The 26,028-nt window shown below is 50.9% G+C and overlaps 1 protein-coding gene across 3 annotated transcripts in view; it reads left to right on the forward strand.

Annotated features, from left to right (window-relative positions):
- Positions 1-315: 315 nt before the first annotated feature.
- DLG5 (discs large MAGUK scaffold protein 5) overlaps positions 316-26,028 on the forward strand; it is a 109,278-nt gene continuing 83,565 nt past the window's right edge. For all 3 annotated transcript variants that reach the window (XM_087824294.1, XM_087824296.1, XM_087824295.1), the window contains exon 1: positions 316-637. In XM_087824294.1, the coding sequence (XP_087680420.1) occupies positions 334-637 (304 nt within the window). In that variant the 5' untranslated portion in view covers positions 316-333. The remainder of the gene's footprint in view (positions 638-26,028) is intronic.

A 26,028-nucleotide genomic window follows, 5' to 3' on the forward strand; every position in this document is an offset into this window, starting at 1 on the left:
GCATGCCCGGCTGGAGCCCGGCCTCGGGGCGCGCCCGGCCGCCGTCCCCACCTCCGCCTCCTCCTTCTCCTCCTCCGTCTCCTCCTCCTCCTCCTCCTCCTCCAGTCCCGCCGCCGCCGCAGCCAACATGGCTGCGCTCCTGAGCCCGGGAGGCGGCCGCTGCTGAGCGCCGCCCGCCGCCCGGGCCCCCAGCCCGCCAGGCCCCGGCGCATGGCCCCCGCCGCCGCGCGGGCCCCGGCGCGCTAGGCTGCAGCGGGCGCTCGCGCCCCGAGGCGCCGCGGGCCGCTCGGGAGCGCGGAGCCGTCCGCGGGGCGGGGCGGGGCGGCCGCCACCATGGAGCCGCAGCGCCGGGAGCTGCTCGCCCAGTGTCAGCAGAGCCTGGCCCAGGCCATGACGGAGGTGGAGGCCGTGCTCGGGCTGCTCGAGGCCGCGGGCGCGCTGAGCCCCGGCGAGCGGCGGCGGCTGGACGAGGAGGCGGGAGGCTCCAAGGCGGAGCTGCTGCTCAAGCTGCTGCTGACCAAGGAGCGCGACCACTTCCAGGACCTGCGGGCGGCGCTGGAGAAGACGCAGCCTCACCTGCTGCCCATTCTCTACCTGAACGGCGTCGTGGGGCCGCCGCCGCCCGCCGAGGGCGCGGGTGAGTGTGGGACCCGCGCGGCCTCGCCGACCGCCTCGCGCCGCTTCTCTCTCTCGCCCTCGGAGGGGGCACCCGGGGGGCAGGCTTCTCCCCGGCGCTGGCCGCGGGCGCAGCCCGCCCTCCTTCGGGGCGCCTGGGGAGGGGCGGCGCGGACCCGGACTTCACACCTCCTCCCGCAGCCCCGCCGTCGGCGCGAACAATGCCCCGCACTGCGGGCCTCGACTCTGCTGCCCGGGCTGCAGAGCCCACCGGGTCCCACCAGGGCCAGCCTCCTGGGGACCGCTGAGGGGCGCCTGTCACCCCATTTCTAAGGCTCTTCGCCACCCCCAGCCCTTTGAGAGCCTCTGAGAGCCTTTAGTCAGTGATGCAGTCTAGACGAATGGACCTGGGCCAGCACCGGTCCTCCTGAAGTTTGGACCCTGCCACCTGGTTGCAGGACCCCCGGTGCCTCTGCACTGCCTGGCGCCCTTGGCTCCCTCTGCCCAGAGCGCAGGCTGTCTGCTAGCCCAGACTTGCGGCTGATTATGCACAATGCCTGCTAGGTTTCTTTGGAAACTGTGGGCCCGGAAAAGTTGGGGAAGTTGCATTGCACCATGGGAAAATCCTATAGTGGCTGCTGGGGCTCAGAGCCCTCCTGGCAGCGCTGAGCTGGGAGAGGGGCGAGGGCTGCTGGCTGGTTCCCTTGAGCGGTGGGTGAGGGATTTGTGAGTTTTCATGCGTGGCGGTTATGCAGGGAGTTTGTGACAAGTGGTAGGCTTGGACTGGCCCGGTTGGGGAGCGTGGAAAGCCAGTCTTTTAGATTAGGAAGCTCCAGGAAGGTGTAGCACTGAGGACCGAAGAGAGCAAGCATTTATTAGGCACCTACTGTCGTGGCAGGCGCTCTGGTTATCATATTTAATTGTTATGACTCCGTGAGCTATTATTCTTCCCTTGCCAGAGAGAAAACTCTGGCTTGGAGTGATTAAAACGCTCGAAGTCTTGGACCCCAGTTTTCAGTTACAATCTACTGTTTTAACATGTTCGGAGCCAGGCAAGTGCCACCGTTTCTGTCTGTATTTTAAGAGTGAACTGAGGGGACTGACAGACTGCCTTTAGCAACTTGTAGGCCAAAGGCTGATGAGACCTGTTTATATGGCTGTTAAAAGCCTCACTTATTAAGGGGATGATTTTATAAGCTGTTCTCGGTAACAGCTGTGTTGTATATGGGCCCTCTCAACTCACTTTTTATAGTGAGTGAAACTGACATACAGAGAGACTAAACTGCTGGCCACACAGAGTATCTTTTTATTGGTGGCCCTTTTGTCTCCACTTTGGGTTTCTGACCCTCTGGCATTTACATGCCTTAGACCTGTGTTCTGTCCCCCAATTATGATCATATCTGAGTTTCTGGGCAAACCCAGGCCTCTCTTGGGATGGTGCTTTTGAAGATGCAAAGAAAGATAAGGACAGGGGGAAAGCTCATCGGGGTAATTTTTTTCCTCTTTAATTGTTTTTATCTTTCTGTCTGTCTTTCCACTTATCTATCTTTGAAGGAGCAGGTTTATCAAGGAAGCACAGAAGTTGGAGTGCAGAGCCAAGTCCTGTTGGGATGCATTTGAATTAGCACTAGCTGTAGGGTCTGGAATAGAGGAATGAATTGCTATTAATTAGGTACCCCCCCCCCCCCCTTTGCCTTGCCTGGGGAGAAGATAGGACCTCGCAGAAACAAAGTTCTAGGAGCTGGTCCCGACCTCTGAGGAAGGAGTGGAATAGAGTTTGGATTTTATCCCCAAGGGTAGTGATTTCAGACTCTGGTTTTACTACAATGCAGAGTTCTGTAGCCTTGCAGAGAGAGGGTCCTGAAATCCTCTGAAAAATAGCTTTCAAGGGGAAGTTAAGTGTATTTAGTTAATACTTTAGAAAAGATACAGGGTAGCATTTGGTGTGGCAAGATGCCATCTAGAGCTCCTGGGGGAGAAGTGACATGATGTGCAAGTAAACACTAGAGTGTTGGGATCTTCTTGAAGGGTGACTTCCTGTGCAGTGGTTTTCCAACTTTTTTTTTTTTTTTTAGCCAGGGAGCCCTTCTATGGGGCAGAGCTCAGTGCGTAAAGATCTGCTGTGCTTGAAGAGATGGACGTACCCGTCTCATCCCTGAGAGCCAGAGTCAGGGAAACCCAGCACTGTGTCCTGCCTCCTTCCTTTTCCCAGCAGTTTCCATTGGCATGCAGGTCCACAGCCCTGCCCATACGTCGGCCTTAGAGGAAGGCCCTTGTGGGATTGGGATCCTGAGAGGAACCAGTTGGCTTTCTAAGGATCCAAAGCATCAAGGGGAGGCCCCTTTGTCACCATCTGTACATCGGAGGTGTGGCCATCACCCAGTTATGGGCTTCCTTGGTGGATTCCATATCCTCTGTGAGTCCAGAATGCCCATCCCCTGTCTGGCACTTGTGTGCCGTGGGAGTTTGCTGTGCTGCAGGCAGACGGTGTCTGGCAGCACCCCCACGTGGGACCTGGAACTGGGAGGAAGCTGGCAGGTAAGCAAACCCATCTGTTCTGCTCATGCTCAGTTAGAGCCCCGGACATTTATAACCCACCATGTTTAGGCCTGGAGTATGAAGGTGACTAAGAAAATACAGTGTTGTTTTATTTTGGGGGGGCAGGGAGACGCCTATATCAAGATTGACAGTACTTTGCTATTCAGCATATTGTATCATACCTCATGCTTTAATATGTCACTTAATTCTGTGGCAACCCCAGTGAGATGAGTGATGTCTTCCCTGCGTTATGCTGGGTTCTGTGCCCCATCTGTGAGGTGTGAAGACGGGTCAGAAGCTGCAGGGCAGAGAGGAGTTGGAGTGGAGCTGAAGCACAGTGCTCCTGATTCTGTGTTGAGGGCACTTTTTCCTCTTACTGATTTGGCCCTCCCACTATAATTTCAGGCCATTTCCTGCATTGGGGAACTCTACGGGGTTTTTCAGCTTTTCCTTGTCACTATACATGGGTCTGTAAGGAGGAAGTGATCTTCTCTGCCCCCGCTGGTGGTAGTGATAGGAGAGAACTATTGCCCACTTCTGAGTGGCTCAGGTCTCAAGGGTTTTTTCCACAGTTGTACCAGGATTTGTTTGTTCACGAGGAACCCACCTAGTCCTTTGTTTTTTCTCTTTGATTCAGTTACTAACATCTGAGTTTTCTCACTCGAAGGACCTCAACTGCCTGTTTCTGGAGTGAGGGTTCCTTCCTTGCTTTGAGCCTCAGTGTCTTCATCTGTGACATGGGGCTAAGGGTTTACATGGCCTGCCTCAGCCACTGGGAGAGCAGAATGTGATCGGGGAGGACTGAAGTGCCTGGTTCTGTGCTTGGTCCAGGTGGGGCCGGGGTGCATAGGATGTAATTCCAGCCTGCAGCTCGCCGCCTAGTTGGGGGAATGGGACACTCAGGAGAGTGACAGTATGAGACAGATCAGTTGAGTGATACAATACAAGCAGGCTTTTTCCTCCTTTTAAAACTCTGTATACTACACACTTTCCCCAAATACTCTCATCCACCCCGGGGGGCTCTAATTACCATCTCAATGTGCAGGGCTCCCCAAACCACATCACGGCAGGCCTCTCACGTGGGGCAGAAGTGGCTGAGCTTGGCGATTGCCCACCAGCCCCTCCTGTGTGTGCTCAGAGCTGAATGCTTTCTCATCCTCACTGCGTCTCCCTGTTAGTCTCCTAGAGAGCTGGCTGACTTGCCTTCACCGGAGGTAAGAGAATGGAGACAGCAGCATCTGCTGGAGAAGCTGAGGGAGGCTTCGTGGAGGCACTGGAGCTTGAGCTGGGTGTTGAAGGGGCATTTGGAACATGCAGAAGGAAAGGAGGAACACGTGCCGGGCGCAGGCCTAGCCATGAGAGGAGTGGTATGTTTTCAGGTTGCAGAGTTAGGCCAGCCTGAGCAGTGCAGGGGACGCAGAGGTAATCTGGAGGACCGCAGTGGCTAGCCGAGCGAGGGGCTTGGACATCTCTTGGAATTTAGGCATTGTGCACTTGTCGGAAGTTAAAGCTGGAAGAATTTTTCTTAAAGGAATGCCCTGCCAGGTTTTTCTAGTAGGCCAGGTGCAGTTGGCTGCTGATTGTCGAGTGTGGGTTATTTATTATTCATCAGAGGTTACCTGGGCCTTTTGTTCTCTCCCTACTCACTTAGGTACCAGCCACCTTTCCTCCATCTACTTTGCTCTGGAGGGTCAGCAGGGACAGTAACATAAGTAAAAGTTCCAACCGATGTAGTTTTTCTTTTAATTGTGTTATTTGAGAGGAAGGAGTGGAGGAACTTGGAAGTCATGATTGAGAAGAGTTTTCTAAGAGAAGGGCAGGTTTTATTTAACCCACTATGTTTTAGTTCAGGGTGCCTCTCTTGTAGTGATAGAAACTTGAATGAAACCGTTGATCCCGAATGCTGCACCCTTTTTCTGGAACATGGTCTCCAGCCTCTGGGCTCCCATCTTCATAGCCCCCGGCCAGAGAATAAAGGGAGCGCTCTCCAATGAGCCCAGGCAGAAAAATCTCATGGAAGGATTTCAGTCAGCCTGACCAGCGTCATGTGTCCGTGTGAGGCCCTATCATTGTGGCCAACCCTAGAGGACTAAGATTGGCCCAGCAGTGGACCCAACCAATAGGGTCAAGGGACGGGATGCTGTGATTGGCGTCCCATACTGGTACATACAGTTTTGTAGAGTGGGGAGAAGCAGTTTTCCAAAGGCAGAAGAGCAGGAAGGGTGTGGTGCAGATAAAACAGCTGGTGAATGTCCATGGTATGTGCTCTCACCTTTGTGTGATGATGCAGTTAGCAGGTGAGGTCTTTGCAGATTTGGGTGGTGGGGAGAGGTCGGCAGACGTCACTAGGTTTTAGACTCTGAGCAAGTCATTTAACCTTTCTGAGCTTATCTCCTACTCTACAAAGTAATTAAAACAATAACCACTTTACTATGCTATTTGACAGTGAGTGGTAAGAGAAAAGGAGGAACATTTGTTAGTGGGTGAGCAATACAGCCTAGAACCAGAAAGCTGGGATTCTCCTGATATTTCTGAGGGTTATGAGAGAGCTCCTTGTAAATTATGCTGAACAGATGTCAGGGTTGCTTTTGCTGTGGCTGTGGGTCACCAAGAGTGGAATGTAATCTCCACGAACTGAATTCGCCGTTGTGTTCCGAATGCCTAGAATAGAGCCTGGCCCAAGATAGGCGTTCAGCATGTTTCTGTTGAGTGGATGACTAGTCAGCTGTGTGTAGAATGAGTGGTGTGACCCTGTGTAAGTCCCAGTCCTCTTCAGAAATATCTGCAGATTTCTTTTTTATTTTATTTTTTCCATCACCATTTATCCCCTCTATGCCCTCTTCCACCTCCACCCTCCCTCTCCCTGCCCCAGTCATTTATGTAGTGACTTCGCAGTGACAGAAGACTGTGGGAGTGCAGGAAGGCTAGAATGAGTCCCAGATGCACACACAGATGTCACCACCCACAGTATGTCTGTGGTGGAAGCAGGTGGTGTGACATTGGTGTCTAAAGTTCCCAAGGTCACCCATCAGGTACTGGCATTGTGAGGCTGGCTGCCAGGAGCCATATGGAGCACCCACATTGCCTTTTGTAGGATTGGAGAGCCCTTCCCTTTCTGCGCTTAGAGTTTGAATGTCAGGTTGGTGTCCTCGAAAGAGTCTTGAATAGGTATCTGCTCCTAACTTTGCAACATCTTGACATTGGATGAGCTTCCTCACTACCTGGGGCTTGTTTTTTGTTGTTGTGTTTTTTCAGTACAACAGTAAAACCAGAAGAAGTTTAGCATTCCAACTCAACTCACCTTAAAATTCTTCCCTGCTGGACACGCTCAGCATCCCTACTGCACAGACTGACGGGCGCTCAGCCCTCTTGCCTCACATCCACTATTTCTGTGGCTCCTGTCTTCCTAAGGTTACAGGAAATTCCTGAGGAGCCCCCCACGCTGGCCTGCAGAATGTATAGGTGGTTGGAATGAGGTAGAACAAGAAAACTAATTCAAAATATTTCTCCTCTGCTGCTTACTTTTTCAGGAAATAGAAAGCCAAAATCACTCAACACTAACACTAAATGTGAAAACAGTGATCCTGGTATAGAGCTGGAAGAAGCCTCAAGTCTAGTCCAACCCTATCGCCAAGCCTCCTTGGACCTAATGCCTCCTTAGAAGTGCTGAGGATCCCACAGGATGTTTTCTTAAATTGATTTTTAGAGAGAGAGGGAGAAAGAGAGAGAGAAACATGGATGTGAGAGAGAAACATTGATTGGCTGCCTCTCACATGCACCCCAACTGGGGATCAAACCCCCAACCTAGGTATGTTTCCTGACTGGGAATTGAACCCACAACCTTTTGGTGTTCAGGGTGATGCTCCAACCAACTGAGCTACCCCCATTTTTTTTTTTTTTTTACTATATCTTTATTGATTTCAGAGAGAGGAATGGAGAGGGGGAGAGAGAGAGAGAGAAACTTCAATGATAGAGTGAGTCATTGGTCAGCTGCCTCCTGCACGCCCCCGATTGGGGATCGAGCCTGCAACCCGGGCATGTGCCCTGACCCGGAATTGAACCCCAATAGCCTGGATCCTAGGTCAATGCTCAATCGCTGAGCCACGCCTGGCTGGGCACTACCCCCATTTTAAGTGTACAGTTCAGTAGTACTATGTACATTCACACTGTCGTTCAGCCAGTCTTCAGAACTCTTTCATCTTGCAAAACTGAAACTGTACCCATGAAAGAACAATTCCTCATTCCCTCCTTCCGGCCCCTGGCAAACACCCTTCTACTTTCTGTTTCTATAAATTTGACTGCTCTGGGTACATCATATAAGTGGAATCATACAGTATTTGTTCTTTTGTGACTGGCATATTTCACTTACCACAGTGTCCTCAAGGTTCATCCATATTGTAGCATATGACAGGATTTCCTTCCTTTTTAAGGCTGAATAATATTCCATTGTGTGTATAGACCCCATTTTGTTTATCTAGTCATCCATCAGTGGATACTTGGGTTGCTTTTGCATACTGGCTCTTGTGAATAGTGCTGTTAAGAACGTGGGTGTGTAAATATCCCTTCGAGACTCTGCTTTCAGTTCTTTCAGATATATATCCAGGAGGAGAATTATGGCTCAGGAGGCAATTCAGTGCTTAATTTTTGGAGGAACTGCCATATTGTTTGAGTTTTAAAGGAAATCCATATTGTCCACAGCCCCTTGACTTGAGGGTGATTTGCCTGGTTGGAATCTTAGTTCCAGTATTTTCTTTCCTTTTTCTTCCAAAAATTGTGTAATTTTTTTTACCAGACCTATTTTGGAAAGTCTCAGGACAGTTCCTTTGGACTTTAAGTAAAGATTTAGTTTCAGAAGTCATCTATGAGTCTTTTGAGGCCAGAAGTTGCTAACCATAGAATCCCAGCAGTATTCATATCTGGCAGCCAAGGGATGTTCACACATTTCCTTTGGGTTTCCAGCACTAATAGCTCCATCCCCAAAGGCCTTGAAGTATGTTAGTTATTTTTGTTTTGTAGACATTCCTCCTTCTTCCATTCAGGGTTGGTTTGGTTTTTTAGTCTTGAATCCATGGTAACTGGTTATCAAGATTTTCTTTCAAAAGGCTTAGATCAGCATTTCCCAAGGAACCGTCTAAATACTGGTTTGGTGGGATGTCAATGGTGTTGCTCGATTAAAGGGCTCTGTGGTCAAATGCATTTGACCAGTACTAGTTTGAGCAGGTCACAGGGGCTCCTCTACTGGGAGCCTCCTGAGAGCACTAATCAGCCAGTGTGCTTGGGGCTTCACTGGAGTGGGTTCGCTATGCAGCGTTTCCCAAACTGATTTGACCACAGGGCCCTTCTTCATTGAGCATTTTGCTACATCAGTGTTCTGTGAAATGCACTTTGGGGAAACTTTGGCATTAGTGCATAGAACTGGAACATTAATATATACCATTGTTTTTTGAATTTTCCCTTGGCTCTCTCACGTGGGGAACCCAAACCTTAAATTTTCCCATTCTTTTAAATTCTGATACCAGCTGAAATGGGCACATGTGATTCTGGGGCCAGTAGATATTTTGGTTGTGCGATCTGAAGGTGTGTGACCTCTCTGGGCCTCAGTTCCCCCAGTGTAGCTTTACCAGAATGAAGTCTGGTTTTGCGATGGTTATTCTGTGAGATGGTTAAGCCGCCGTGGTCTTCTCTAGGAGTGGACTTTGATCCCAGAAAGTGGAACATGGGCTGACTGTTGGAAGATACTGGAAGGTAGAATTGAACTGAACTTAAGCAGAGGCCTTTCTTTCTTCCGTCCTTCTTTCCTTTTAAGCTTTATAGTATAAAAATTTCAAACATTTGTGGAAATGGAGAGACTAATATAACCAACACCCAGCTTTCCCAACAACTTTTGTTTTCTGTAGTAAATCAGATCCCAGACAGCATATCACATCCCCCAAAATACTTAAGGAAGTGTCTCTAAGAGCTAAGGCCTTTTAAAAAAACATTGTCAGAAGACTGTTTTTATAACCAATGGTACTAACAATAATTTCTTAATGTCATCTCATAGCCAGCTTATGCTCAGTTTTCCTGTCTCAGAAATATCTTTTTATAGATGGTTTGTTCAAATCAGGATTTTAATAAGGTGCACTTGTTGCATTCAGTTGGCGTCACCCTCTGAGCCTCTTTTATAATCCCTAACAGCTCCCCTTCCCTGAGCCTTTTGTTTAAGGAAGAGCTTGTTTTAAGGGTCAATGCCATCCAGCTCTGGAGTGGATGGTTCTTGGTGGTGACCTTCCTTCCCTGAGAGTACACGTGGATGCTGGGTGAGCAAAAGTGATGAAAATCTGTACCGCTGGTGTGAGTGATTTGATAATAAAACAGATAACTGGCTGTGGAGCCTGACTCTTCAGCCTCAGTTTCCTTGCAGGGCTGTCGTGAACAATTAAATGAAAGAACTTATGAAGTGTAAATGTTCTTTATGATTGGACCTTTTTCATTAACTGGACTCTTACAGGAAAGCTAGATGTGTGAAACAGACAAAGAGGTGCTGTGGCAATCAGGTGGGGAGGCCTGGAGCTTGCCCCTTTTCCCTGTGGCCTCCCTGAGGCACTTCCACAGGGTTCCCCAGCATTCTCAGGGTTCCCCAGAAGGTACTTTTAAAACCACTGGCTTGGATGCTTTCAAGATGCTCCCATGCTGGGAGAGAGAAGAGCCCCCCGAAGCCTTACCTTCCTTTGCCTGAGCTCTGTTGGTGAGTCAGCAGTGGATACGGAAGCTGCAGTTGGTGGCAGCTATGTTCCCATGAGATACTCTTGTCTTTATCTGCTTCCTCTGTTTACCTTTGTAGGTCTCCTTTCAGGATGACCCATGCTTTCAAAAATAACCACAATATAGCTAATAAAAACCCACTCTCTGCTTCCCAGAAGGAGCAGAGTGAAACTCCGTCAGATGTCCCTTTGCAGTGGGCAGTGGTTACCTTTTTTGAAAAATTATTTTGTTTTAAAAAATATATATGGTCACTAGCTGGCCCTACACCTACAGTGCATAAGAGAACTGTTAGCCACTGATGCATAAATAAGCCCCTGCCAACGTGCGTCCTTCAGGTGGGGTGGGCCGAGCTGCCTGTGTGGGAAGCTGTGCCATCAGAGATAATCACCTGCAACTCCTGCTGCTGCCTTGTGGGCTGTCTCAAGCCAGGGTGTGTGTGCTCTGCCCACAATGTTTTTCCAGGTGTGGCCTGTCTCTCAGGCGGCTCTCAGGCCTCTTTCTGAGTCAACTATAGGTTACTTGTCTGAATGGCATCTGCCTGACTCCTTAAGATGGCCTGGGACCCCCAGACAAATCTTGTGCATCATTTGGCCATTGTGAGTCTGCTGACCAAAAGTGAAGAAAATTTGTACCGCTGGTGTGAGTGATTTGATAATAAAACAGATGGGAAGAAACTGGACTTGTATATTTTGATTTCAGAAGCCATACTCTAGAGAAGCTTAATGACCTTTTCAGGGCTCGTGAGGAGCCCTGTCCTTAGGGGAACCTCTTTTCCTTTCCCTCTGGCCAGAACTGTCATTTCCTGTTGGTTTCTTAAGCAGCTTCAGGTTGTTTAGTATCATGGCTGGAAGGGGTCTTAGAGACCATTTTGCCCAAACTGCCTGTTTTACAACTGAGAAATAGCAGTCCAGAGACACAGAGGGATTCCGCCAGGATCTCATAGCATGCCCCTGGCAGAGCAGGACCAGGACCCAGGTTCTGCCCATGCTGGGGTGCCTTCCAAGGCATCTTCGCCAGCCCCAGGCTGGGCGGGGAGTCTGGTTTTTCCTGATCCCGGCCTTGGCCCTGTAGGCACCGGCCTTCCCAGTGAGGGTGAGCAAGTAACAGGGCACTGCAGTTCATGGAGCTGTGCAGCAGCTCTTCTACAGATGGGTGAACTAGGCCAGGAGATGTTCGTCAGCTTGCTCAGGGCCGCCAGCTGCTCAGAGACTGGGCAGGTTTTAGAGTCCTTGTCAGTTTCTTTATAAAGACTGCATTTGTTCTCTGCTCTGGGCCAGCCTGTGGAGGTTCCAGTTGAGATGTCTCTGTCCTGAGCCTTGGACACACCCCCCTTTCTCATCACAGCATTCACTCCTTGAGCAGATGTGTTCTGAGAACCTGCCACATAGCGGGGCCTGTTTGGATGCAGGCATAGGTCGTGATATCTGAATTTAAGTGCTGAGTCAGATAATGGGTCTGATGTTGGCAGGAGGTACCTCCTTGTCTTATTCTTGTTGTATGACACAGCAAAACACTTCCAGGGCTGACTGCCCTGGCTTCTTACTGCTTAGTCACAGGACAGAGTTCAAGCAGGGAAATGACGCCACCGAGTCTCTTACCTCAGAGGAAAAAGCCTGAAATAAAGATAAGAGGGTAAAGGCCCTAGGACACTGAGCTGGGGCCCACCCCCCTGGCCAACCTCAGTGGAAACTGGATCCAGGCAAAAGCAAGAAAGTAAACAAAAGCAAGATGTGCTGGTTCTGGGTCTTTTTCCTGGGGGGGGAATATATATCTCTGAACCTGAAGCAGCTTAGACTTCAGGGGCCATGAGAGAGAATACACATGCCTGTCTGTTCTCCTGCCTGATGTTTGATAGAAAATGGCAGGCCACCGTTATAAATCCTGTCCCATTGTCTCCCCCATTTATGAGCCCAGGGAGAGGGGACAAAACAGTGACCAGCTATCCTTGCTTTCTAGGGAATTTTGCTTTGTGGAATTTCATGTAAGTTTGTTCTGCCTTCAGCCTCCCTCATATTAAGGCTTGTCATGAAAACTCAGCAGAGCTGGTCACAGTCTTCTTGCTGAGATCACTCAGCCTCTAGGGTGCCCATCCACTGGTCTGTCCACCTGTCCATCACCCACCCAGCATATACCTGGTCCATGGCTCTGCTGAGTGGTGAGTATATAGAGATGAGAAAGATACTAGCCTCACCCATGATCACCACCATGGACCCATGCCAGGCACCCTGACTTTGATCGGTTCCTTTAGCTGCAGTGCGTGTGCTATGTTCATCAAAGCTTTTCGTTTTGGGTTGCTCTGTTCTCTCTCTCCTGCCGGTACTGCCAGAAGTAAGCAGCCTCACTTGCTAACTTCCTGCTCCTTACCTTCCATTTTTTTGGTTTATAGCAAATGGCAAGCGTTTTTGGTTGCAAAACCTGTTAGGTTCTCAGAAGGGCAAACAGAAGGTGGTTCTTGCCCCCCAGGAGTTTATCGTCTTGTTGGAAAGCCCAGACCTGAAGGAGCAGGTAGCCAGCAGTACACATCACGTGCGGAGCAGGTGAGGCCACCCCAAGGAGAGGGTACAGTGAGCTGGGCTCAGGCAGAGGACCGAAAGGCTGGGTGGGTGCTGGAGCGGGGCTAGGAGGAGGGCAGGCCTGGCGAAGGCAATGTGCAGAACAGGGGAGGAGAGTTGGGAGAGAATCCATTCTCTGAAGAGTGGGTCTTTATGTGAAGCACCGGCTTTTGCTGGAGGCAAGCATTCAGCAGGCACTGGGGAGACGAGGCCAGGCTAACCAGCCCCCGGCAGACACAGGGTGGGCCTGGGTGCTGCACCCAGTCATTCTCCCAGCCACTGGGTCTCTGAGGCTGCTTGAGGAGTGGCAGAGTTGGCATGAAGTAGGAGGGTCATCCATAGAATATGGGGAGTGAGACAGGCCTACCAGCCTTTGCAGAGGCCCTAGAGGTGTCTGATTGGCTTTCTCTGAGTTGTTAGATGGATTGGAAAGCTATCTTCTTCCTGTCAAGTCTGAGAATTACAGCCGGGCTGTTTAGAACCAGAGTCCAGGAGTCCTCTGGGGAGCTTGAAACCAGTTCCCATCTGCTGGCCTTCTCTTTGTGGAGGAGAAGGGAGTGGTTGAGAGGAGTTAGGTGGCTGGTGGGGAACGAGGGAGTCGAGTTGTGTTCCCAAGGCTGCTTCACGTCGTGTCTCTAAGCCTTATCGCTATCTCTCTGTTGGGGGCCATGGCACTGCCTCCTTCCCAGAGCTGGTGTGAAAGTAGGTGGGTGGTGCAGAGAAATGGGTCACGTGCATGGAGACAGTCATGTGTTGTGTAGATGGTGTTTCTATTGCATGGGATGCTTTGTCTTTATTTTTGTATTTACTTTCTCATTTGATTCAGCAACCGTTTGGGGGTCCTTACTCCACCTTACACATGAGGGAACAGATGGGGGAGGCCAGGTCACGTAGGAATCAGGGGACTCAGTTTAGTAGAGTGGTTAAGAGTATGTATCTAAGCCAAGTATTGGGTTCAAATCCTGAATTTGCTACTTACTGTGACCCTGGGCAAGTTACTTTCTCTCTCTGTGTCTCAGTTTCCTCATCTGTGAAATGAGGTTAATAATAGGACCTTGTATTGTAAAGATTAAAGGAGTTATGTTTGTCAAGTGTTGGGAGTAGTGCCTGGCAGACAGTAAGCACTAGGTAAGTATAATCTGTCCCGTGGTGGTTTAAGTGCCACACATTAAGCTGTGATTTTCGGGGGAGGCTGGCTGGTTTGTTCTCACACTGTATCTCATACTCAGGGTGTGGTCTGCAGATCAGAGCTGGTCTCAGGTTCTTGGTTTTTGGACCATGATGAAGTTAGCACAGAGATTTAAGAGTGTTTGGCAACCTCTAGAACCATTTGACCTTGCTGGGACACATTGAACAGGTATAGACTGCTTCAGGTGCTGTCAGGTCACATGGCAGTCACATGCAGTAGGAGCTGTGCGTAACAGTCATCAGGTAGTAGGACCGTGTGATTGCAAATAAAAGTGGAGTGGCATGAGAGCTCCACTGTGTTGCCGCCTACCCCCAACAGTCGGCTTCCTTGGGAGGAGCCTCTGCCTACCAGAGCAGGCGGGATCCATGGCATTTGGCAAGCCAGTGCGTGATGTTTGTGCTCCAGCAGCCTGTGACAACTCAAGGCAGTGAGGTCTCCCTACGAAGATTCTTATTAATGAGCAATTGTTTCCATTCAGCTCAGCTTATTGTGGCCAATGCCTTTCTTGCTGTTCTAGCAGGCGTGGTTCTGGTAGGTTTGGTAAGGATCCACAGTGAGCTCTATTTCTTTCCACCTCCTAGGCTGGCAGAAACTAGAAAGCTGAGTGGTGTCAATGGACAGTGGTGTGTGGGGTTTTGGAGACTCCCCTCTGCTGGCGCAGCCCTGCTGGAGCCTTTGGTACGGCTCCTGCAAAGCTCTACCCTGCATGAGAGCCTGATCTTCCCTCCCTGGGGCACTGGCTCTCACGCAGGTTCCTGAGGGGACAGGTCCCTGGAGGTGCCTATGGGGTGGTCTCCATCCCTGAGAGAGCTGATGGGTGCAGTGGTGGACATAGGCTGGCAGTCCTCCGAAGCAGACCCAAGTGACTGGCGAGACACACATGGCAGTGGAATGGATCATAAAGCATAGAGCTCAGCGGAAGAGTAAGGAGTAGAGTGAGATTTGTAAGGCAGCGCTGGCGTGTAGATTAATACAAAACAATACGCAGTTTGCAAGAACACAGAGAAAAAGATTAACACAAGGAATGGTCACCTATGGGCACAGAGGAGGAGAGTGGGAAGGGAAATTGGAATAAAAGGAAATAAATAAAATGAGAGGGAGGAAGAAAACATCACTTTTCTGCCTTGCTGCTTTCTTCAAGGGAAGGCCTTTTGTGTCAGGGCTACACTTGGCCCCTCAGCTTCTAGTAGTGAGGCATCTGTGGTCTCGGCCTAGCTGACAGCTCCTAGCAGGTGGTTCACCCCAAAATGGCCTCAGTAAAGAGTTACTGGCCAATGGAGTCACCAGTAGGGGTGGGGCAACTGTTCATGGAGCAGTGAACGCAGTGGGGGCACAGGTGTTTTTAATAATCATCTAAATGATTGTGGGGGGCAAGAGATAACAACGGTTCATTTGAACATGGCCTTGTGAATATGCATCAGCCATGCTTGTGGAACCCCCCATTCTCATCTTGGCCCTAGTGGGAAAGGATGGATGCTCATCCTGTAAGTCAGTTCCTTGTGTTTATTGAGCGTATGATGCCATGTACTGCGAACTGCATTAGGGAGACAGGCGATTTTAACTTCAGGAAGGTAGATGCCTGTTCAGGATAGGAAATAACTGCTTAATTGCAGGATACTGCTCTATGGGAGGGAATGAACTGCTGCTAATTGCTGTAAGTATTCAGGTAGAACTTTGTTTCTTAATTTTTTAAAATTGATTTTAAAGAGGGAGGAAGGGAGTAGAGGGAGAGAGAGAAACATCACCTCCCACATGCACCCTGACTGGGCATTGAACCTGCAACCCGGGCATGTACCCTGACCGGGAATCAAACCTCGATCTCCTGGATCCTAGGTTGGTGCTCAACCACTGAGCCACGCCAGCCAGGAAAAGTAACTTGGTTTTAAAACTATTATGTAATTAGCCATATTGACAGTAGAGAATTTAGAGAGGGTAGATAACCAAAGGGAAAGTAATGTGAAGCAGTATTACTAACTGGAGGTAACGACTGTAGATGGTTTTTTAAAGAATGAAGAAGGATTTATTTTTCGCGGGTGCATAGTGTTGCTCTAGCAAGGTTTATGTCACTAGGCCCCTTTTATGGAGATTTGGAGAGTTCCCATTTTTCAGTCTAAATCACGACGCAGTGAACATCCTTATGCATAGATCTTTGTGCACATCTTTATTCCTCAGGATAAATTCCTGGAAGTGGTGCTTCTGGGTCAAAGGGTGTGGATGTTTTGAAGGCTTTTGGTACAAATTGCCAGGCTTATGGCATTGATCCTGAGTCACTCCTAGGTTTCTCCAGGTGCGGTGTTTGGACTGGCTTCTTCAGTTACCTAGGATGTTTCTTAAAAATGATGACTCCTGGGCCCCACCCTGGGTCTCCCGAAGCAGAGCCTGGGGGTGGGCTGGTCTCAGCAGCTGTATTTTCCACCCGTGCTCAGGAGGCTCTCATATTCAGTGCAGGGCGTTTCCTTGGTGCCTGAGCCTGCCCAGGGATGGAAGCAGAAGCTTGTTTGTTCTGTCTCCTCTGGGGAGACCTGTGATGTTCATGGGGGTCAGGGAGGCAGTAGGGTGAGAAGAGCACAGTTCAGGGACCTACCTCTGGGCACTGTTTTCCTTCTCTGCAAAGTGGGAGTCTCAGCGTGGCTGTGATGAGCCAAGGTACTCCCTATATGAATATCTGTGTGATTGTTTCTCTTATTGATGTCCCAGGTGAGAGGGATCTCACTGGGCCTGGCCAGATCTGGGAGGGGAGCTCTGGGAAAAGTGGGTCAGGACGGAGAGCTCATCTTTCCGCCTCTTCCCCTAGGGGACCCAGGGCTGATAAACTGTTGGAGCAGGGTGCAGTTGGCTGAGGCCCCCTCCAGGCCCTGGCGTCCATCTGTCCAGGTCAGCAGAGCGGGGCTGTTTCTGCCCAGGGTTGCCACTTCCTGTGTCCATGAGTGAGGGTATACCAGGAGGCCTGGGGCTGAGCCTGATGTGGGCTTTCCTGCCAGTGCCAGGAGTGGGTGCAGAAGGCCTAGCGGTCACTGATGCTGCCTTCACCACAGCTTCGCCATGTGGATTTGCTCCTGCCTACCACGGGAGTTGGTAGTCCTGATGGGGTCGCTCACGTGCACCCAGCCAAGGATGAGCTATTTGCCAGAAGGCTACTCTAGACCGGCTGTTTACCAATTGTCCCTGCAAAGGTCAGATCCACCTCTGACTGTGCCTTGTTTCCTGGTCTGTAAGTCTAGAAGGGAGACTCATTCATTCACTTATTCAAGCCAGCATACTGAACTGCGGTGGTGACAAGATGAGTGATCTGCCTTAGGGAGTAGATGGCAGTGCTGCTGGCTTGGGGGCTGGTAAGCTGTCTCTAATGTGCATCATGGAAGGAATTGGTTCTGTCTCGTGGAAGGGAGAGTCGTTGGCTGAGGGTTGGTCTCATGGAGAAAATAACTGAAGAGCTGAGCTTTGAGGGGCGAGTGGAAGTTGTCAAGTGATGTGTAGCCGCGTTACAGCCACGGGGAGGGAAGCCTGAGGAAGAGCTGTGAGGCAGGAAGGAGCCGGGCATGCTGGGTGACCATGGGCACTGTGGTGACTGGACGGTGGCCTGGTCCAGGAGGGGCTGGAGGAGACAAGCTGGAGAAGGAGGCAGGGGCGGGGCTGTGGACCTGGCCTCTAAGTCTGCTTCTGATGCCCCGGAGCTGTGTGGCTTAGGCCAGGGGTTTAAGACTTTGGAGCCTCAACTTCCTCCCCCTGTGAGATGCCGTAATAAGACCAACCTTGGAGTTATTAAGTGGTGTAATACATATAGAGTATGTAGCTGAGAACTTGGCACAAAATGAGATGCTCAATAACTGTTTGTTTCCTTCTTTCAGTGCTGGTATGAGAATTTTTGACTTTGACCTCATAGATCAAAGGGAGCCATGGAAAACTGTGGAGCATGGGATTAATAAGATTATATCTATTTGCCTGAGTGTGGGTTTTGTTTTGGTGTTTGTGTGTTTTTGGTGGTCTGGTGGAGGATACTTAGGGCGTCTAGGGTGGTGAGGCTAGAGACATGGGCCAAGGCCTAGAGGGATGAGAGGAATCCTCCCGTAATGGCCTCCAGCTGCACTTCTTGTCCGCCAGCTCCTGTGGGCTGCTGGGATGGCCTGCCTGAGCCTTGGGCGGAGGTTTTGGGTGAGGAGAGCTAGAGTTTGAAATTTTTTTTTTCAATAAGCCAGCTGCCCCTAAGGGAGGCTGCAGAACTGGACACTTGCTGAGCACTAGTCTGGTTGTGAGAAAGTGGGGTGAGTGTCAGGTGAGGGGCAGCAGACCATGATAGCAGTGGTGTGGTGTGATGGTAGACATTGATGACCATTTATGGCGGGTGCCTGGGAATTTATATGGATGTCTCCTGGGTCATTCTAGAAGATGAGGGGCTACAGATGAGGGAACTGAGGCACAGAGAGAGGAAGTTACTTGCCCAGAGTCCCAAGCTAGTGAGTCAGGATTTTACCCCTGGTGGTTGGAACCCATGGAGATGTGCTGGGAAATTGAGCAGCCTTCGGGGCCGTGAGATTTGAGTTTTGGTTACCCACTCCTGCTAGCAGATTTCAGCTGCCCACAAGGAAGAGCACTGTGCATGGAGAACTGGTCAGCGATGGGAGGGCTGCCTTTGGAGGTGGTGTGCTCCTGAGCCTGAAGGGTCTGGATGGCTCTCTGTCAGGGGTGCTATGGGAGTGGGAGGAAGGCGAGTCCACATCTCCTGCTAAGGACATGGGCTTCATGCCCCTGCCAGCCTTGAGACTTCCTGATCGATGCCCCTCCTTCCCTCACATGCTCCAGGAGCGGACTTTGAGCTGAGAGGCTGGAGATGGGGGTGGGATATGGACATTTGTAGAGGCAGGCAGAGACCCCCTTGCATGGGGGCAGGAGTAAGCCCACAGTATCTTAGAGAATGCTGCTGCTGTATCCTGAATGACTGCAGGGGTCAGAAATCAGCACTGCAGGTGGGCACTTTCCTCCAGCTGGTCCCTGAGTTGTCAGTGTTCACGGAGGGGTGGCAGGTCTGGGGCCAGGTGGTCAAGATGCCCTTGCCTGCTGAGCCTGCCCAGGGTCACAGAATGCTTCTCGCCCAGAATCCCAGACAGCTCACCCCAGCCAGTTGATAACAGCTGTTCTTGAGCTGCAAACCTCTTTGCCACATCTGGGTAGAAGGAGAGCCCTGGCATGATGCCAGCCTGCTCAGTGACCTGGGGCCAGTGCCTTCCCTTCTCAGATCTTTGCATCTGGCATTTGGGGACCCTGCACAACACAGCAGCTTCTTCCACTCCCTCACTCACTGCCTCGCTGTCCCGGGCATGCACAGGCCTGTCGAGAAGTGGGCCTTGGAGAAACGGGCCCTCGCTTCCTCGGGAGCATGGGAACACAGGCAAGCCCTGGCCTGAAGGGAGAGACCCAGGGCCTCTTGTGACTCTCGTGCCCTCAGGAGCTGCTCTGGTGCTGCTGCCAGATGGTGTCATCTGGGGGTTGGATTAAAAGATAACTGTATTGGCAGGAGAAGCAGCCTGCTCCTGGCTTTAATAACCAGGCCCTTCGGGCTCTGTGCAGGCTCTCTCAGCCCCTGCCCTGGGTGTCTCTGCCTCTCTCAGTCTCCTCCAGCTGCCAGGACAGTCCTCCTCAGGTGGTGTCTCCGCTTTTGCCTCCTTTACCTTGTCACCAGCCTCCCCTCTGTGGACAGTTTAATAATCCTAATGAGCAAGTTAGCAGTATTCTCTTCCCCTTTTCTCCCCTTCTCTCTGAGAATATCAAAGTCCCCGGGAATTGCAGTGTAAGTGTGGTAGGGAAACTGAGGGAGCAAAGCACAGGGCCACCTCACCCTAAGTGTGGGGGTTTGCTGTGAGCCATGTCTCAGTCACTGATGGAGGAGGCTGTTCTGGCGCCTGCGGAAGGTGCTGCCTCGAAGCTGGTGTGGTCATGGGTAGTCTTGGGTGGTCCTGTGCTCCTGGGCCCTGAGTAGGCAATCACAGGACTGTTGAGGCTTTTGGGAGCCCCAGAAGGCTCTATTATCTGTGGGCAGTGGAGACAGAGGGGAAGAGCCCCACTACCTGTGGGAGTAGAGATGGAGGGGGCGAGCCCCACCTGGACATTCCACTTCCACCATTGGGTCACCCACAGGCCAGGGGACCAGAATATTCTCGCATAATATTTTCAAACTTCTTGCCTGTGTCTCCTGTTTTGGAAATCACATACTTTAAAAAAAAATTCATTCTACCACTAAGAAACGATACAGTAGACTTTTAAAAAATTCATTGGTCCTTATTTGCCTATATTGGTGTTTTGAGAGAAAAAATTCTCTTAGGGTATTTTCCTTCTTGGGCAGTAAAACATGGCTGGACACATTGTATTTTTATTTATTTATTAAAAAAATTTTTTTTTCTTTCAGTTATAATTTACATTTAATATTGATTAGTTTTGGGTATACAGCATAGTGGTTAGACAGTCATATACTTTATGAAGTGATCCCCCAATATTTCAAGTACCCCCCTGGCACCATACATAGTTATTACAGTATTATTGACTGTATTCCCTAGGCTGTGCTTTACATCCTCAGGACTGTTCTGTAAATACCAGTCTGTACTTCCCAGCCTCCTCACCTTTTTCACTCAGCCCCCCAGCCCCCCATTACTCACCTGTTTTCAAATTCAGTTATATCACAACAATTTAAAAGAACCATCTAGGTAATGGGATTATGAGCCATTTTATTTTTCTTTAAATTTTTGTGCTTAAAAAAAAAAAAAATCTCTAATGGTGCTATTTTTTCTTTGATATTTTGTTTTGTAAATTTTCAGATCCACAAAAAAGTTGAAAGAATAGTACAATAAATATTTGTGCATTGTCACCTCCATTCACCAGCATGTAACAGCCTGCATATTCTCCTTTTCCTTGTCACTCTCTCCATATAGATTCACATACAGTTTTTTCCTGATTCATTTAGATAAAGTAGACGTCAGGACACTTCACCCCTGAACACTGAAGTGTGCATTACTTGTGAGCCAGGGTGTGCTCCTACTTAGCACACCACCCTTATCACACCCAAGGAATTCAGTGCTGATACAATAACATTATCTGCTATGCAGTCCATTTAAATCTCCCTAATTGTCCAAAACGTGCCTTTTACAGAGTTTTTAAAAATCTAGGCTCTAATAAACATGTATTTGCTTGTTATGCTGATGTTATTAAAACCGTGGATTATAAACTTGATTATCAGTGTTTGACATATCATTGTTGGAGCCCATTGTTCTGATAGACACATGTGTATACGTGCTGCTGATAGATATCCCCTAGACAACCTTAGAATTCCTGCAACTTGGGCGGGGCCTGGGAGATCGCTCTCCGCCCAGAGTCTGCGGCCTCAGCAGTTGAGAGGCCTCTCTGGCGTCCCAGCGTTGTGGTTTGCATATGTGTTCTGAATTTCTTCGATTTATGAAATCTGACACCTCCAAGTCTGGACATTTTAAACTGTCCTGCTAAATTCTTTTAAGTACCCGGCGCTCAAATGTACCATTGCCTGGAGTGTGAGAGGTCATTTGACACAAAACAGAAAAACCAGCAGTATCTTCTACAAAGCCCCAAACCTCCTCCTCCTCTCCCTCCTGTTAGTGTGGGGTCACTGGCCTCCTTAGCTGTGGACACCCTCAGAAGGGCTGCTGGCTGCTGTGGGGCCACAGAACCAAAGCCCAGCCAGGGAGGAGGGAAACCTGGAGAAGGAGGAGGGATGTGAGCAGGGAACAGGAGGTGGAAGGGAGGGAGCAGAGAGAGGTGCCACCTTGGCCCCGTGCAGTTCTGCCCTATGCAGTCAGGCCGCCTAGTTGGCCCCAGGGTCTGTTGGCTCAGGGCCTGCCCTGTGCCTTTCTCGGAGAAGCAGTGTTGGGAATGAGTCCTGGATTGGAATTGATCAAACTGGCTTTAGAATTGTGGTACTGGCTCATCACTTCCCTTCCCTGAATCTCTCGTCCACTCATGGGGTTGTAGTGAGGATCCAGGAAGAGAATTTGGGTCAGTGCCTTGAAACTGCAGAGGAAGGAGATGGCCTTGCCCTCAGGACTGTCCACTGTGGGGCTGGCAAGCTTATCACCGCTGGAACTGTCAGACACTGGTAGAAGATGGGCTTACTCAGGGGTGGGCAAACACCAGACAGGGGAGGCCAGGCAGGGGTCAGGAAAGCTGGTGTTCCCAAGGAGGAAGGCTGTAGTGTGGGCCCCCAGGGAGGTCTCTTCCAGGAGGCTGGGCTCGAGTCTTACTGGATGGGTAGGGGCGGGGAAGAGGTGTAGTGGGGTCAGGGAGCTATCAAGGCTGGACTGCCCTGGGCCGCAGAGCTCCCTGCCCTAAAGGGGATCCCGCAAATAGACGGGCAGTGGGAGGGCTGCTTCAGCACCCTGCTTTTGGAGGAAAGGGATCCTTGAGATCTGAGTTCTTCCTACTCCATCTCAAAAAAATAAACGTGGAGCTTGCTTTGTTCTTTGCTGACAACAAGGCATGCACATTTATGTAGGAAATTTAATTCATGAAGAAGGAAAAAAAAACCCACACAGAATCCCAAAGGCGACCCACTTCACACCCTCCTGGGGGAAATGGAGCTTTTGTTGTATGCCAAGTGTTATGCCAAATGTTACCTCACTTCATCCTCACAAAACCCTGGGCGGCGGGTACTTTTATTACCCGTTTTACCAGTGTGGAGACTGACACAGAGAGGTTAAGGAAGGTGCCCTAGTCACACGGAATGTGCACTAGCTGGGATTCCCGCAGGCTGGCGGGCTCCAGAGCCCACACTGGTAACCCCTCCAGCATGCTGCCCACCCCTGCAGTTTTCATGTGTGCACACATGTCCCTATACACACGCAGGCTAGGATTCAGATTCTAAGTGGGTGGCAGGGCCCCCTAGCCACCATGCAGTGGATACCCCATAGCTCCCTGTTTGAAAGCCTTTGGTCAGAGGCCTGGGGTTTAGAAACAGGTTTGTCAACTTGCTCTGGTTGCTGAGGGATAGAGGTTGTCCGTCTGTGGGAAGGGCCCAAGACGGCCACATTAGGGAGAGGAGACGGTGGAGAGTGGAGGAGGGGACGTCCCCAGTTTAGGCCTAGGGAGCAGGTGGGGTCTAAAACTGCCTTTCTCCTCCCCACATCTGCTGTCAATAATGTTTACTCCAGGAGAACGGGAAAACCTGGCAGTGGTGCCTCGGGTGACTTCTAGGCCATAGGGTGTGGTTATTTTTTACTTGGCTGTCTGTGCTTCCTTGGACTTCTGTCCTTTTATCCCAAGGCATGGGACGGTCCACAGCTGGTGCTTCCCTGTGGCATCAGGGACCGGCTGTGGGTTTGGCAGGTCACAGCCAGGAATTGCTGCCCAGAGGGACATGGGATTGGCAGGTGTTGCTGTCTAGGGGACAGGCACTCCGGGAACCCTTCCCCCACCCTCTTGGCCTGGGTCAGTTGTTAGAGGGGGAGCAAGCTCTGGGGTTTCCAGGGGCACTGCAGGAACTGGCGCGGCCTTTGGGGCCTTGTGTTCCCATCTGTCCGGTGGGGCTGGTGATTCTGTCTCCCTGCTTACCAGGGAGCTGGTGGACCAGGAAGACGTGGCGCCATTGTTGGGGAGTTCAGTCCCACTCATACATTGTCTTCAGTGCACGTGCATATCCCTTTCCCCCTCCTTGCTCTGATTCTGGCAGGTAGGCAAGGTGAGGTTCCTTTTCAGTTGAGACTGGAAGAAAGCGAGGGTGAGAGAGAGCTGTTCCTGTGGTGACATGGCCCGCATGCCAGTGTCAGAGGCAGGCTGGCAACAGGTCTGCCCCCAGGCTGGCGCCCTCTCCCTGCAGCTCACAGCTTACTAGTCTTTCCGTTCCGAGATTCGAGTTCCTCCCCACAGTTATCCAGCACCTGCTGCATTCAGTCTGAGATGAGAGCAGGAAGCAGGTGACACCGGAAACTTTGTTTGCCCCTTACCCTGTGGCTTTGGGATGCCTTTGTGGGTCATTTGTTTGCTCAACAGCTGTTTATTGAGCACCTGTGACTGCCTGACCCCTGCGAGAGATGCTACAGCTGCAGAAGTTAAAGAGGTGATACCCTGGTGTCAGGGAACTCACAGTTTGGTGGGGGTGGCAGCTTGTAAACAGTCAGTGCTCATACAGTGCACAGGTATAGTGTCTGAGCGGAGCATGGGGTGGGGCCCTAGGAGCCCAAAGGTAGGCAGTCTTGACCTGCTGGAGCCCAGTTTCCCCATCTGTCAATGGGTGCATTGGACCACTTTGATTTTGGGGGTCCCCCTGTCTTTTACATTCTATGGCTCTTCATGAAAACTGTTATCTTGGGGTTAAAACACACCTGACAGCAACTAAAATTTTATGTTGAAAGTGCTTCCAAAGTCAGATGGAATGGGAGGAGTGCGCTGTGTGCTATATATTTATTGCTTCACAAACCATTGCTCCTTCTCTAATGGGCAAGTGTGTTTGTTTTGTATGGCCAGGGAGGGAGGGTTTTTCTTGCAAGTTGGTTTCGCTTATGGCTGGGTGCTGGTGCCAGGAGGTTGCTTATGGGTCATGGGGTAGAGAGGGATTGAGGGCATGTGTCAGATGTGCTGCTGTGGGCCTGAGCCAGGGTTGGGTGTGATCCCATTAGCGGGTGTCCCAGGGAAGCGGCTACTGTCTCTGGTTCCTAAGGCTATGTCTGGCCTGTGGGTGTGTCTCTTCTCCTGAGCCTGGGCCTTGTGGGCACCAAAAATGTGGACTGTGAGAGCAGAGTGAGGTGGTCACTGTGGGCTTGAGCCAGTCGCTTGAGCCAGGCTGCAGGTAGGGGCAGGGCTGGGACCAGGTCTGAAGGAGTGGCAGGGGCGGGAAAGGCTGGAGGGGGCCCTGCCCCCCGAGGGCTCTTCGGTTCTAGGACTCAAGGTTATACAGCCAGCAAGTGGCAGAGCCAGGATGACTCTGAGTCGGTGTTCCTGCATTCTAAAGCTCTGCAGAGAGCGAGCTTTTCAGCAACCAGTGTTTCATTATGATGAAGTGCTGAGGTGCTGCATTTTCAATAGTGTCCAAGGGCTTTTTTCTTGGTGTCTATGGAGTGATGTGAGTAGGGACCAGAGGGGGATGTGGGTATAGGGAATGACCTGAGGTGCATTGCCGCTCTCTTCTCTGCTCTGTGTGTGTGTGTGTAGGAGGGAGGGAGAAAGGTGAGTCACTGGAGGTGGCAGGGACCTTTATTAACTGCTCACATAGAGCAGAGACACTTGGACCTTCACCTCCTTTCCGCCTGCATTGAATCCCTACTATGTAGCAGGGGCACTGCTGCATGCTGTGGGGCATGCAGAGAAAAACAAAGCGGGTCTTCTTGAGAAGCCCTCAGCATACTGAAGATAAAATTTGTGGCCCACTGCAAAGTGAGAATGTGGGGCCCTGTGCTCATAGTCATTGAGAATTTTAAGGTGGTGACAGCAGAGTGTGAAGCCAGGCGTGGGGCCTTATGAGATTGCACAGCTCATATGCCCAGGATGCTGGTCTTGATCCCCATCTCATATAGGAGAAGCCCGGCATGGTAGACATCAGTTAGAGCCATAGGGAGGAACAGGCAGGGTGATAGTAACAGGTCATTTCCTGATGGAGGGATTGGGGATACTCCTTGGACAGATTCCATTTAAAACGGCCTGGAGGGATGGCTAGGACCTTGGTGTAGAGGTGGTGGTGATAGTGGGCATGCTGGTGGAGGTGGGAACATGTGGGCATGGGCAGGAAGTGATGAGCTTTTGTCTCTTTAGCCTGGCTGGAAGCCTGATTGGTGGTAGGGGGCCGTGGGAGGATGCAGACAGGCTGGGCCCAGCCCTCTAAGACCCTCGAATGCCAGCCTCAAGGCAGGTTTTACTGTGTAGCCAGGGACTTCTGGGCACTTGGAGATGGCGAAGAGCTGGGCTCGGGGGAGGGGGGGCACTCTTGGGAGGTGGGGCCCAGTGACATTCTAGGAGCTGGAAGGACTGGTGTTGAGATACTTGACGTTTGTTACTCACTTAATCCTTCTGAGCCACTGCAGATGAGGAAGTGGAGGTGCAGAGAGGTGCTCTATACTTCGCCCACGGCGGTAGGTGGCTGAGCTGGGACCCTAGAGACCTGAGCAGAACTGGGAGGTGGGTGAAGCAGCTGAGCTGTGAGAGGTGTCACTGGGATGGTGGCAATAGAGAGAAGTTAGGAGCATGAGAAGGCGTCAGTCAGGTGGACATTGGCACCTGAGTGGTGGTCATCCTGCCGCGGCTCACAGTCAGCAGTGGTGGGACACCTGCTTTGAGAAGCTGCTTACCTGTGTTTTGGCCCTAATCTGTCTCTGAGTTTCCCTTTTTTCTCATCATCGCCCTTGGGGCATGTAAAGGCAGGAGGCTGTTCTCCAGACCTTTTGTTTT

Source organism: Miniopterus natalensis, chromosome 14 (genome assembly GCF_054644295.1).
Source record: "Miniopterus natalensis isolate mMinNat1 chromosome 14, mMinNat1.hap1, whole genome shotgun sequence".
Lineage (NCBI taxonomy): Eukaryota > Metazoa > Chordata > Mammalia > Chiroptera > Miniopteridae > Miniopterus > Miniopterus natalensis.